The 14920-nt window shown below is 48.2% G+C and overlaps 1 protein-coding gene across 1 annotated transcript in view; it reads left to right on the top strand.

The window, feature by feature from the left end:
- The first annotated feature begins 499 nt into the window (after window positions 1-499).
- TMEM63C (transmembrane protein 63C) overlaps window positions 500-14920 on the top strand; it is a 35791-nt gene continuing 21370 nt past the window's right edge. The window contains exons 1-6 of the mRNA XM_007941341.2: window positions 500-694; window positions 1263-1342; window positions 1748-1829; window positions 7997-8034; window positions 12342-12484; window positions 14170-14218. Coding sequence (XP_007939532.2) covers window positions 500-694; window positions 1263-1342; window positions 1748-1829; window positions 7997-8034; window positions 12342-12484; window positions 14170-14218 — 587 coding nt within the window. The remainder of the gene's footprint in view (window positions 695-1262; window positions 1343-1747; window positions 1830-7996; window positions 8035-12341; window positions 12485-14169; window positions 14219-14920) is intronic.

Here is a 14920-nt window from a genome sequence, read left to right as displayed (position 1 = left end):
CTAATGTAGTCTGAGAAGCTGTTGCCTCTCCTAGAAACTGGATTGGAGGATGTTAGAGAGGGTCATCAGTGAGTTCTGTCTGCATGAGTGGCCTGTGGATGTAGTTCCTCTGTCTTCCAACATGAATACTTCCACTCTATGGTCTGACTTACCTTTGGGAGGTTTGTTCATTTGGATATAAGAAAGGCTTCACAACGGTAGGACTAGAAAGACCCATTTGGGCATGCATTCTACACATCTTTTCTTAAAGGGATCAAGTGGTACAATAAAAACTACACCAGGGCACCTGAGCTGTCCTGTCATGACATTCCTGGACTAAAGGAACATGTTCTTTTCCAGGACAGGGCTGAGCGCCTTCCTTCATTGGCTAGCCATCTATAAGCCTGGCAACTGGGCACGGGATAGGAGGGGATCCAGACCCTGCCTGGCTGCTACACTCAAGTGACTTTCCTTCAACTCCCCAGCAGGTTCTGTATTTTGCAAAGTGACGTGAGCCCTCATGTCGAACCTGGAGACCCCTCTGTTAACCAAGGAGCCCCCTAGGACGCCTGTCTTGGCAGGTGACCTGAATGTGGTGGAGAGGGTGCAGAACATGTCGACTGATGACTGCTTCCAGTCTAGGAACACCGTCCTCCAGGGGCAGCCCTTTGGGGGTGTCCCCACTGTGCTGTTGCTCAACATCCTCTTGTGGATGGTGAGTTCTGGGCACTGTGGTGGGCAGACAGCAAGGTCTCAGCTAGGGCTATGGTCATACTTTCACAAGTGATACAGCAGGGGCTCCAGTTGTTCATTTGAATGCCAGCCATACTGAGCAAGCCAGCTGAATGCTAGTCCTGCCTAGGGCTACCCAGGTGGGTGGGCCTCAGGGGACATGGGGGATGGAGGAACAGTCAGAATTCCTGGGATTCCCTTCTGTATGCCATTGTCCAAAGGTCCATCCAGCCAGTGCCCTTGGGCTTTGCTTCTCTCTCTCCTAGATAATATCTCCAAGGGGAGTTCTTGTCCAATAGCTCTAAACATGCCACCAGCTCCTTCATTCAACAAACTGAGCATCCACTCTATTCCAGGAAGCTCTGAGAACTGGGAGTAGAAGATTGCAAAGGGCATGGCCCCTACCTGACAGCTCACCATCTTGTGGAGGAGCCTCAGGGAGCCCCTGGGAGCCTCAGGGGCAGGGTCTCCCCCTTGGGAGTGCAGAGGGCTGCCTGAGGGGAAGGCATCCATGAATTCCCTTGCCCTGTATCACTTTTCCTGACCTGTAGGTCATCATTTTGCTTTACTCCTTCCTCCGGAAAGCTGCGTGGGACTACGGGCGCCTGGCTCTGCTGATGCACAATGACAGGTGAGGAGGGGTTGGGAGGCTGTGATGGGTGAGCTGCTCCCTGAGAGGGGCATGCTGCTAGGACCACCCAGGGCATGGCCTACCAGTGCCCAACCTGTAGCAGGTGACTCACCCCCTGCCGAAGCTCTGCCTCTCCCTGTAGGAAGGGGACTTGGAGGGCAGCCATCTCTGGGCATAAGGCCACTTTCTTCTCCAATCTCAGACTTTCTGATCCCAGAACTGGACTTCTGAGATGCACTCTCTACCTGGCAATGGGGGTGTTGACTGTCTGCATCAAGAACTATGTGCTCAGCCAATGAGCTGAGGCATTGAGCCTTTCTCTGGGCAGAGAGCAAGGCAGGCATCTGAGACCTTGTTTCTCCTTTTCTACCTCCCTACCACTACCTACCACTTTCTGGCCAGCAGCCTGACCTCGCTGATCTATGGGGAGCAAAGTGAGAAGACATCACCCTCAGAGATTTCTCTGGAGATGGAACACAGGGACAAGGTGAGTGCATTGAGCCTGGTCAAGGAAGTCCTGGCTGTAGGTAGGCAACCCTTGTGTGCCCAGAAAGGGTTGAGGGTCTTGGGAGTTAATCCCATTCAACCACTTCCAGCAATGTGACCTTGGACAAACTACTCAGTTCCCCCATTTGGAAGACATATTAATGGTACCTAATTCCTAGGGTGCCAAGTGTTAGATAATTGATAATAGATAGATTTTTTAAAATTGGATTTTTTATGCTTTTCAAATCCCTGATCCTCCTCATAGTCCTAGTCCTTTTGCTCCTCTTGCCAAGGACTCACCTTGCATTTCACATAGAAGATTCACATCATGGGGCTGGGATCCCATCAGCCTCCTGTCACCCAAGCTTTTCCTGTCTCCTCCCACTCTCTTATTCCCTCCTATTCAAGGCCCATCCCTCCCTGTGAGCTAGTCATTCATTCAGCTGTTGGCTGTGGAGCACCTACAGTATGGAGCCACTGGTGTGGGGACTGGGCCTTGGGCAGTGAGGAAACTCACCAAGTCCTGACCTTGATGCTTTTGTCCAAGATGGGAGATAACCACACAGTGGTCATGGGAGGGTGACAGTGCATGAAGGAAAAAATAAGGCACAAGAAATGCTGTTAGATAGACAGAAATAAATATTGATTTGGGTGAAGAGAAGGGCAATGTACCGAAGGTGAGTGACCAATATGGCAGCACTGAGGATGAGAAAGACATAGAGAGGTACATGGGAAGTACAGACAACAAATATGAACCCTTTTGCATATACAGTACTGAGTTGTCAGTGAAGGCAAACATGGGTATATGGACGGATAGATAGATGGACAGGCTAAACAATTAGGTATGTCTATGAAATGGGGAGTGTATCCAAGATCATATATAGGGTTGGCAGACAATGGTCCTATAAGTTTATGTGAATGAGCAGAATTCCCAGGTGTATAGTAGAGCTGACAAGGGGCAAGGTTGTGGTCACTGCTTGGTCACAGCCAGCTACCCAGCAGGACCGAGTAGTTGAACCTGCAGGCTTGGGACCATAATCACAAGGGACATCAAGCTCAATTGTCATAACATAACTATACAAAACATTGTTCTACCTCCTACTTTGGCGAGTAGTGACTGGGTTCTTAAAAGCTAGCAAGCTGCCACCTAGATGCAACGATGGGTCTCTCCTCGTCAAGAAGAAAGAAGAAAACCAAAATTAATGGAAACAATCAGTCTTTGCAACTGGTACACCATCCCATCTGCAATGTATACAACTATGAGATCAGAAGAACTAGATGGTGCCCGGCTACCACTGTTGTCCACTTGAAAGGGATGTAGGAGATCCTGCATAGAGAGGGAGAACAATGTGGAACAAAACTCAAAATCATTTGGAGACAAAAAAAAAAGAAGATGGGGACCAGGTTTGCTGGTCTGATAGAGCCTCGTGGAACCACTGAGACTATGGCCCCTAGCTGCCCTTCAGGTCTGGAATTGAACCCACACCTGTGGTTTCCAGCCAAACAAAGGACAGGCATGTGAGTTAAACATTTACCTCAAGTAGACACATGCCCTGGAGAGAACAATCATGGGAGAAGGAAGGGCTGCTTATGCACAGGGACACAGCTCAGGGGGCAGGAGAGTATGGAGGCATGGACACTGGGAAGAGGTAACTATGGGGAGGAAGTGGGAGGGGAGCTGTTGCATTGTGGTAAACTGTGGTCAGTGACATGAGACAAAGTATATGTGAACTGCTGTATGGAAAGTGAATTTACTCTGTAAATCTTCACCCAAATCAAAATAAATAAAAAAATAAAAAAAATAAGGCACAAGAGAGGTCCTCAACAGTGATGGCAGAAGTTCCTATACAGGTGGTAGTAAGGAAGGTCTGGGCATAAAATGGCAGCTGAGTAGGGATCAGAGTACAGTGAGAGAGGAGAACTGTCTTCGCCCTACCAAACCCCCAATGTCTCCAGCCTCCCTCTGCCTGTCACAGCTAAACTCCTGAAGGAGATTTCTACTCTTTTTAAAAAAAAAAAAAAAAAGGCGTTGTCTACCCTTGCTGTCTCCATTTTCTCACCTCTCTCTCACTCTCTGACCCACTCTAACCTGGATCTGCCCTGTGACTCTACCCACCCCTACCCAGCCACCCAGCCAAAGTCATCAGGGGTCTCACACTGCTAAGTCCAATGGACATTTCTCCGTTCTCATCTTACAAGATTTCTGAGAAATGTGTGACCCTGTAGACATCTTACCTTTGTGAACAGGGACTTTTGGTTGCTCTGGGCCATGCCATTCCCCTGGGCTTTGCTTCTGCCTGTCTGTTCCTTACTCTCCTTTGTAGGACTCTCCTCCACAACTGGAGTCCCCATAGTTCAGTCCTAAGCCCTGCTCTCCTCTCCCTCTGTACTTCCTCTCTTGGGCAATGTCATCCACAGCCACAGATTCAGTTGCCATCTGATACCCCCTAAATGTATGTCTCCAGCAAAACTTCCCTCTGGGTTCTAGCTCCATGTATCCAACAACCTTCAAAACATCCTCCTGTGGATATTGTAGAGGCATTCCAACCCATTGTGTCCAAACCGTGCCATGATACCCCTCCACCCCACCTGCCCCTGGATCCCCAGTCTCAGACTTTCCCCCCATGCACCTAGGTGCACTTCCCTGGCTCTTGTCCACCCCCTGAACACAGCTACTCCATCATCAAATCCTAGTGCATTTATCATCCCAGTCTGGTTTCTCTTCATCTCCCCCACCCTCTCCAAGTCCAGGCCTCCATCAATCTCTTTCTTGGATGAGCTGCTCTAATTGAGTCTTTATGTCCATGCCTGGCCCCTACCACATCCATTTTCCACCTGCATCCAGAGTGAGCCTCATAGCTGAGAACTCCTCATTCCCTTATGTGAACCTTTAACAGCTTCCTAATGCTCCTGGAAATAAATTGCAGGTGGCCCTGCATGGCCTGCTGGTTTGGCCTCTTGCCCACCTGCCCAGCTGCATCTCCCTCCTCCCACCAGCCACACTGCCATCTAAAGATCCCCCAAAGTGGCACCTCCTTCCCACCACAGGGCCCTTCATATGCTCTTCCCTCTCCCTCTTCTCCTGTGACCCTTCTCTGAGGTAACACGCCCACCGTTTCTTCATATTTCAGCTCAAACAGCACTTTGCCTGGAAGTCCTGACCACCCCACCTAGGTCCATGTTATGTGCTCATGAAAAACTTGTTTTTTTTCTTCAAAGCTCTTAACTCAGCCTGCGATGCTTCTTTATCTGCATAATCAATGTAGTTAACGTCTCCTTCCCCCAGTGAACACAGGTACTGACCATGGTTTGACTCATCACTGTACCCAGCACCTCGTAGCATCTCATAAATACTTGTTGGTTGCAGCGAACCACATTCCTTCTGTTAGTGATCCTCAAGAGCCCAGGTCCCTTTACTTGCCAGGATGTGCCCCTTACAAAGTGAGGTGTCAGATAAGTTACTTCATCTCTCGGAGACTTCATTGGTAGAATGAGGGCAGTAACACCTACCTCGCAAGGTTGTTCTCAGGTTTGTTTTTAGAAACATCACTTCTTCTTTTTTTTTGTACAATGACAAAAAGATCATTTTATTTTTAAAATATTTAAGAAGATAAATCACCATGGCAGCAGTAGGGAGATCAAACTGAAGGAAGGAATTAGACGTGCAGCGGATGCAGTGAGGGTGCAGTGAGGCCTGACCAGGATGAGCACCTCACCAGGGCCAGACATGTGGGTGTCCAGAGGGCCTCACCACAGCACACCCCGTGAGCAAGTCAAGGCCGGGCTCACTGCCTTATGTGTCAGGTGGAGGGGAGGGCACTGGCCACTGTCAGTGTGATTTTGTCACCTAAGCTGGCTCCTGGGAATCTATGGGCCATTTCCTTCAGGACCAGGGAGAAGACGGGGTGTCCGCATCTTGGGCTTGCTGCTAAGTTTTCTGAATGGTTTATGCATTTTAGGGCTACATGATAGAGTGTGTGTGTGTGTACGCACGCATGCGTGAAAGACAGCACATCTATGCCAATGCGATTTTCAGGGGTACATAGGCCACACTCTACTCATGACTTGTGCCCTTTCATAGATCAAACATTTATTCAAAGAGCTTTGTACCTGGGATCCTGTCCTGCATACATGTGTATGTACATGCTGGTGTGTAGCATACATCTGTTCAACTGTCCATGGAAGGTATTGCATGTCCATGGAAGGAGTGCACCAAGAAGTGCATTCCCATGAAGCTTTGTCCTCAACTGGCTATAACCATGAGGGGCTATCAGGAAACCTACTTGCTCCCTTAATCACACACACCCTTATTTGTCCAAAAATGGGCAGTGGAGAAGCTCTCCATGCAGGGAGGAATGGCTGGCCCACTCAGCCCAGCTCTTGTCCAGAGACCCACTCCCTTCCCCACCTGAGGCTACTGCCATCAAGCTCTTCCCTTCTTGCTCTCACTCACATCTGGACACCTTCCTTATCTTAGCACCCTGGCCCTCGCCAGGAGATAGTCTCCCCTGGAGTGAGTGGACATTCCCCACCATCAGTCCCCACACGTGGGGAGAGAACTTAGAAGGTGGGCCTCGTGCTGAAGAAGGTAAAGGAATTCTTTCCCTTCTTTTGTTAGCATCTCATTGCCTCACTCTGGGAAATGCTCTTTCCCCAGTCTGGTTCCAGGGGAACTGTCCACCAAGTGTCCTGGCCCTGATTCACCAGTGTGCATGTAACCCAAATGGGGCCATTCAAGGGCTACAACCATTCCAAGGTTACTAAACCCTCTGAGATCCCAGAAGGAAGCATGCACCAAGGTAACTCAACCAGCTACCAGATCTGGTAGCTTCTAGGGTCCTCTAGACCCTTGAGGCCCAACTTACCCTCATGTACAACCTTCCTGAGCTGACTCTCTCAGAAGTCACCTTTGCTCCACCCCCAGAAACTCCAGACAACAAGACCCCAAGAGAAAGTTTATTTGAAAGGACTCTCAGGTGCAAGAGAAGAAATGTAGCTCAAACTCACTTTACAACAAAAGGGTAATGTGTGGTTCACCTTATCAGCTCACTAGTTGCCATTTAGTTAATTCCCACTCATGGTAACCCTATGTCTGTCCAAGTAGAGCTCCCCTCCATGGGCTTTTCACTGACTGACTTTTTAGAAGTAGAAAAGGCCTTTCTTCCAGGTGCCTCAGGGTGGACTTGAACCACCAGTCTTTTGATTAGCAGCCAAGCACATTAGTTGTACCACCTGTTGTTGTTGTTGTTTTTATGTGCCATCGAGTCAGACCCAACTCATAGCGACCCCTCCTTGGGTTTCCGAGGCAGTATCACTATGGAAGTAGATTGCCCCATCTTCCTTCCGAGGAGTGACTGGTGGGTTTGAACCGCCACCCTTCTGGTTAGCAGTCAAGTGCCTTAGGCACTGCGCTACCAGAGCTCCCTCATACAACCTAGGGGCTTCAATTTATGGTTTCATGGTGAGGAAATCCAAGAAAGGGTGCTGCTTCAGGAACAACTAGCTAAATCCAAGAAGTCCACCCGTGACACCAGAACCACCCTCTCTTGTCCTCTCTCCTCTGAGCAGGCTTTTTTCTCAGACTAGTTCTCTGCACAGGGTACCAAAGTTGGCCCCAAGCCACTCCAAGCTTCTTGTGTTTACTGAGGTGCTGGAACTCAGAGGGAGGGAGTCTCTCTCTCTCTCTCTGTCCTTCTCTCCCTCCCCCACAACACCCATATCAATCCCCTTAAGAGAACTGTGATTAGCCCCACTTGGGTCATATTCCTATCAGTCAGCTGGTCACTAGGTGGGCAGCCCACCAGACCACATGCATCGGTGGGGGAGAGGGCTTTTACCAGATGGAAGCGAGGAGGAACTGACTGAAAAGCAACAGATGTCCACCCCAGGAGGCCTTTCTCCGCCTCCAGTTCTAGGCCCACCCTCTAAGGCCATATTTTCCATAACAGGAAGGCTGGGGGTAGGAATGTCCACTCACTTGAGGAGAGACCTTCTCTCCTTCAGCGTCATTGCTGCTGCCATCCTGAGCCAGTTCCTCCCTGGACCAGACTTGTTCCTGCAGCCTGTCACCTGGGAAGGAAGCCCCTTCTGGACATTGTCTGGGGTGACAGAGCTGGTTAGGCAGGCCTGGGGCTGGATTTTCTCACAGTTTCTTTTCTTTTTCCCCAGGGTTTGTGTTCCTGGTTCTTCAACAGCATAACCATGAAGTAAGTGCCGGAACTTTCTGAGCTTGTGATGGTGTTGCCTTTGGGGGTGGAGGGAAGGTCTTCCTGCCAAAACTAGCAGTCACCAGCCCTGGTTGGAGGATCCCTGGTGGCACAACAGTTAATAATCAGCTGCTAATGGGAAGATTGGCGGTTTGAGCCCACCCAGCAGCTGCAAGGGAGATAAGACCTGGTGATCTGTTCTTACAAAGATCACAGCCTAGGAAACCCCATGGGGCAGTTCTTCTCTGTCACTAGGTGTTGCTGTGAATGGGAATTGACTCGACAGCACCCAACAGCAGCAGCCTTGGCTGACCTTGCTGATCCAAGCTCTGTAGATCTCCAGGGCCAGCCCAGGCAGGGGAGGCTTTCCTGGGCTGCAAAGAGCATAGATGGAGTTATAGTTGGTGAAATAGGGACAGAGCAAGCCACAGCCCCCAGGAAAGGATCATAGAAAACAGCAGAATCATTGCTTTCATGGTTGTAAACGTGCTTTTATGAACCGCACACCAGAAGAAGGAACCCTTGCTGCCATGCTCGTTGTCTTATCTCTGTGAACATCATGAATCCTATTTGTCAAGATCTAGCAGAGGAGCAGGTGCCCTCTCTCGGCTCCAGGCCTTCATTACAGAAGGCAGGTCCCTTGCCCACCTCACCTTTAGATCGCTTCAGTGCAGAGAGGGTGGTGCCCTCTCTTGGCTCCAGTACCTGATGACAGAAGGCAAGTCCCTTGCCCACCTCACCTTCTAGATCACTTTAGTGCTCAGACCCCGTCTGATGAGGAAAAGACCCCAAATGATCTGTGCTTTCCTGATTCCCTCATACCAGGCAGATGATTCGGCCAACCAGGGACTCTTCGTCAGAGCTCTGTGCACCACTGCATATGGGCACACATATACACAGGTCCAACACCTGCACACGCATGTACACCTGCACACATGTGTACACATGCATGCACAAACACGCACACACACGTACACAGCTCTGCCTCCACTTCAGAGCCCTGTGTGATCTTGGGCTCTCCCCCATCTGTGCTGTCCTGCTCATCCTGCAGACCCCTCCTCCAGAGCCCTTTGTTGCCCTGTGCCTCCTCACTGCACCCCTGTTGCACTGGGGCTGGACTGGGCCTGCTAATCTGCTTGTTTGCAAAGGCTGGTAGGGCTTCTTCCTTCATGTGCCTGCCTGCCCACCACTCAGTGGTTAGCCCCTCAATGGCTTTGTCATAGGACTCCTACATTGCAGCAAGACTCCACCCCCATCCTGTGAGCCACACCTAGTTTCCCCAGACCTGCTGAAGGGCCTGATGGGGTGAGGGCACTCGACTGGGTCTTGGCAATCCCGAGATGGGCTTAGGAACGATGGCCTCTGATGCTTGCCCCCAACCCAAGTGATAGCCTTCCAGTCCTTACGGATCATGAAGCAGTGTCCCCAGGAAATGATGTGACTAGTTCTATGGTTCAACATCTGCCTCTCTATTCTTTACTCTTAGCTACACCTGCGGGAGTGAAGGGGAGATGATTTCTTGGCTGCTTCCTTGGTTTTCTCTGTTAGTTTTTTAAGCATGCACAAGCTAACATAAATAAAGAGAGATAGATAAAAGCCCATCTCCAGTCTCTCCCTCCCTCCCGGTGACACTGCTTTGAACATCTGGAGGTGTTACCCTGGGAGGAAGTACAAGCTGGATATAAATTCCTGGGTTTGGCCACATACATGAATGACAGGAGCAGTGACATGATGACAAACTAGCTACCTTCCTCACTTGGGTAAGCAAGAGGGAAAACTGGGATGTGTGGCCCCGCCCGGGCTGACTACATATCAAGTCCCAGAGAAAAGGAACCCTCTGGGATAGTTTGGGAGCTCCTGGGTGGTGCAAATGGTTGATATACTTGACTGCCAACTGAAACATTGGTGGGTCAAGTCCACCCAGAGGTGCCTGGGAAGAAAGGACTGGTGATCTACATCTGAAAACTCAGCCATTGAAAACCCCATGGAGCACGGTTCTGCTCGGACACCCACCAGGTCACCGTGAGTCAGAATCGACTCAGTGACCCCTGGGTTTAGGGGGATGTTTGGGGCTGACTTTATGGATTTTTGCCACTGCCTGCTGACACGTCAATGGGTATACACAGGGAGAGAAAGGAAGGGTCCATTTTGGGTGGGAATAGGGTATGTGCAAACTTCATGGGGGTAGGCATCTCTGTGTCCCTATGGGGGGCGTGCGAGTATAAAATGACACATTGAGATGACTGTATGCATTTGTGTGTGTGCCTCTGTGTGAGTGGCCCGGTAGGTATCAATCAGAGGTCAGTGTATGCAGCTGTGTATATCCTCCCCCACCCTGTTCCTGAGGCCCCCGGTCACTGAGCGCCCCTCCATCCAGAACCTGCCATCAGGGAAGGGAGGAAGGTAGGGGCTGCAGTGTGCATCCAGCACCCTCTGCGAGCAAGGTCATAGAAGACAGTTCAGGACATTTACTGAGAGGGACAAGTAAGCTAGAGTCCCAGCATAGAAACCTGTTTCTAGTTAGAAAACCGAAGATTAACAAGACTCATCACATATAAGTCATTGTGGGGAGGTCATAGTTACTGTACAGAAGGCGTATGGGAGAGAGTGAAATTCATTTCAACACAGAGTTTTAGGAAATGCATGGTTTTGATCTGGGCCTTAATGGGAAGAATTTTGACATTTAGATAAAATGTAAAACTATATAGGAAATGACCTCAGATTAAATGTGAAGCAAAGGAGCAATCTATCAAATGCCATTTAAACAGAGTCACTACGTAAAACCAGCATGACAAAAATGAAAGAAAATTCACCAAAATGCTTAATAGCCATTGTCATGGGCTTGATGAGATAGTAAGCAAATTATTTCCTATTCTTGTGTGTTTTCCAAAGTTTGGTTTTGGGGCAGGCAGTAGCTCCATGACATTAGGCAAGCCACACTTCACTTCTCTCACGTGGACACTGGAGATGATACCCACTTAAATTTTTTTTTTTTTTAATTTAAGCACAGCACACATACAGAAATGTGCACAAAAATAAATGTACACCTCAATTATCACAAAGCAAAACCTATGCAGCCACCATCTGAATTGAGAATTATAACATTGCCAGAAGCCCTCCATCTGCTCCCTCTCAGCCCCTAGCCCCTCCCTCCTTCCCAAAGGTGACCAGTATCCTGTTTAATATAGTTCAGTATTGTCTATTTTTTTTTTTTTTACAGATGTATCTTTTTTATTTATTTCTTTTTTTATGACTGGTATGTTTCATGTCTCATTCAACATTGTTTTGTGAGGTTTAGCTAAGAGTCATTCCTTTTTATCACTATATAATATGTATGTGTGTATCACAATTCATGTGTCCTATCGTTGGTAGACATTTAGGATGTTTGGTTTAGGGCTGTTTTAAGTAATACATCTTTGAGATTCTTGTGCATGTCTTTTGTTGTACATGTGCATGTATAAACATAAGACTGGACTTGCTAGGCCATGCGGTGTATCTCAAGTCAACTTCACTAGGTAATGTCAACTGTTTGCCAAAATGCTATGCCAGTGCACACACCCATGAGTGTTAGAGAGATCCCAATGTCCCACATCCATGTCAACACTTGGTATTGTCCAACTTTTAAATTTAGCCAGTCTGTCACTGTAAAGTGCTAGCTCATTGTGGTTTTCAGGTATTACTATTTAATTCAGAGAATTTAAAGGAACTTTTTTTTTTAAAATAGGATGCATCTTGGTATCATTAGTGCCTTATCCAGTGCCCACACCAAACAAGCACTCGAAAACATTTGAAGAAGTAATAAAAGAATGCATGTTTGATTGCAAGAGTGCTTCCTGTTTGCTGAATGTTTCTCTATAACCTCTACCTTTGACCAAAAAAAGCAAGCCAAACTCACTGCTGTTGTCTCTATAACCTCTATCTTTGACCAAAAAAAACAAGCCAAACTCGCTGCTGTCGAGTCAGATCCGACTCATAGTGACCCTTCTTTGGGTTTCCGAGGCAGTGTCTCTACAGAAGTAGATTGCCCAATCTTCCTTCTGAGGATGGCTGGTGGGTTTGAACCACCAGCCTTCTGGTTAGCAGTCAAATGCCTTAGGCACTTTGAAATGCCTGCGAAATTCAGTTAAATACATTTTGGGCATAACTGAGGCCTTAACAAGAAGGGTGCAAATTTTTTGTTTTATTTCAATTAAAACTTGGTGGTGGTGGGGTGTTGGTAATCTTCCCCCCTTTCCTGCACCTCCCCACAACTTAACCTGTGGCCACCCTGACTCCCAAAAATGTCCTTCCTTGTGTGTCTTTTCTAGGAATGAGGATCTGATCAACAAATGTGGTGATGATGCCCGCATCTACATCATGTTCCAGTACCACCTCATCATCTTCGTGCTCATCCTCTGCATCCCCTCCTTGGGGATCATTTTGCCCATCAACTATTTTGGAACTGTTCTGGGTAGGTGGAGCTCAGCAGGGCACTGGGGTCTGGGTGACTAGACCCACTGAGTATCTTGGTAGGTGAGACAGAGTTTGAGTCTTGAGGTTTAGAAATCTGGATTTTACTCTCAACTCTGGCAGTTAGTGAAGGTTTGTAGGTGGCACAGATGGTTTGCACTTGACTACTGACCTAAAATTTGGTAGTTCAGACCCACCCAGTGGCACCATAGAAGAAATGCCTGGCATTTGATTCCATAAATACTGTAGCCAAGAAAACTGTGGAGCTCAGTTGTACTCTGAGCTCGCCATGAGTTGGGATTGACTTAATAACAATGAGTTTGTATTGGGGTTTTGGGGGGCAGTTAGTTGTATGATGTTAGGCAATCTGTGTTTCAGTTTTCTCACTCAGGCACTGGAGACGATACCCATGTTGTCACATAGTTGAAGGTGTGTGACCCAAGGCCTGGGACATAGTAAGCATATAGTACTAATTCCGTCTGAAATGGAATGTTCATTCATGACCACACCTGCACCTGGTCAGGGGGTCATGGAGTCCCTTTTATGACATGTGACCCACTGCAAAGATCCCTGAACCGAATTTCACTCCAATAGACACAGCACCGTAAGTGCAGAATTTGCCTCAGGTAGAACTTCTACCTACACTTGTCATAATGGTAAATCCTTTCAACCAAATAACATCATAGGTGAGGATTTACTTTGAGGACAGAAAAACGTGGCTGTAAATTGTGGCTCCACAAGTTTTGCCCACACCTACCTCCTAGGAAACACCTTTACCCAACCTGGCAAGCAATTTAATGTTATATTCAGTGATCAGTCTCTCCAAGCCTCATTTCCTCGACTGTCAGGGGGACTGGGACATAATGCATGTCAGTTCCTAGCACAATGTCCAAGACATAATAGGTGTTCAGTGAATTGCAGCCAGTATCTCACTTAGCATTATGAAGATAGATAGAGCTGTATGTAGGCTATGTAACTAGGTTGGTACAACCAGCTTACCTTGATTCCTGTTTCCTTCCCATTTCTCCTCAGCCAGAGGTGGCCTCTAATTAATTCAGTGCAGCATAAGGGATGTCCCTGCCATTCAACTCCACTACTAGAGTAAATAACTTCTGAGTCATGTCTTTCCAGCTTCTCATCCTAAAAGCTAGTATGTTGGCAATGAAAATATAATGTAGGAGTTTTAGACACATTCCATAAAACCCGGAGATGTCAAAACCAACCAACTAATGAACGTACTTGGCCAGGAAGACTTACTGTGTTTGAATGAGGCAGCCACCTTGCCCAGAGTTTGGGCTCTTGTGATTGCTGTCAGCAGTAACATTGTTGGGAGCTCTGGTGGTGTAGTGCCATTGTTGCTCATTTCATCATTCTGCTGCTGACACGACAGCCAAGTTCCTTCAACAAGCATTTGCCGGGTGTCTGCTATATGCCATTGGTCAGTGGTGATGCCACGTGAGACTCAGCCCCTTTATGGCCTGGGAGTCCCAGGCAGCAGTACCAGGGAGCAGAGGGAGCCTCTGCTGTTTCTGTTGGAGGTGGGGTGAGCTCTGGGGAACTAGAAGGAAGAACAGGATATGGGCAAGCATCTCTAGACCCCAGGCATTCATTCTGGAACCTTGAATTCTGGTGCACCACAGCTCCCAGGCAGCCAGGCTCAAGGTCATCCCCTTTCTTCTCTTTCAGAGTGGAACAGTCACTTTGGTCGGACCACCATTGTCAATGTCTCCACAGAGTAGGTACCTGATCTTCTTACCTTGCACTCTACTGCCTGGGGGTGTCTGTGAGGAAAGAAGGACCATGTAGGGACCACTCTCCTGTTGAGAGAGGCCTGATTTCCCAATGATTCCAGGTCCTGAGTAGAATATCAAAAGTCATATTCTCTTGGTGGGGAAGGACTCTTGGTGCCTCAGTGTCTCTCTCTCTGTAATGAGTGTAACTATTCAAACAAGCCTCTCCTAAAGACTAGGAGAGATACTCCTATTTGCTTAGTACACTCAGCCCTCAGGGCAAAGATCTTATACAGTGTAGAGGCTTACGGTACTATTTCCCCTGCATATCAGTAGGTTCAAGTCAACCTTCTGTATCCATGAGTGAAGCATAAGCCTAACAGTGCTCCTGTGTGATTCCCACAGAGCAAAAGACCAGAGGCTTCTTAGAACTTGGATTCATACCATCTCTGCCATTAACTAGTATGGATCTGAGGCAATACACCTTCCCTCTCTAAGCTCCCATCCTCATCTCTGATGGGGGTGGGACTGTTGAACATGATCGCCAAACCCCTTCAGCCCTCATGGTCCAGAAGCCTACTGACTTGAACATCACCAAACATGATTGATGACCAAACCATTCTGTACTGAGCCAAACTTGGCCCTCCTGTGACATGCTGAGAAAATAGGCCCATTCAGTGTCTTGGCCAGGCTTGCTTGACTTCCTG

The sequence above is a fragment of the Orycteropus afer genome, unplaced genomic scaffold, assembly GCF_000298275.1.
Source record: "Orycteropus afer afer isolate SDZICR_OR568_19922 unplaced genomic scaffold, OryAfe1.0 scaffold00079, whole genome shotgun sequence".
Taxonomy (NCBI): domain Eukaryota; kingdom Metazoa; phylum Chordata; class Mammalia; order Tubulidentata; family Orycteropodidae; genus Orycteropus; species Orycteropus afer.
This window is presented reverse-complemented; position numbering and strand designations above follow the sequence as displayed.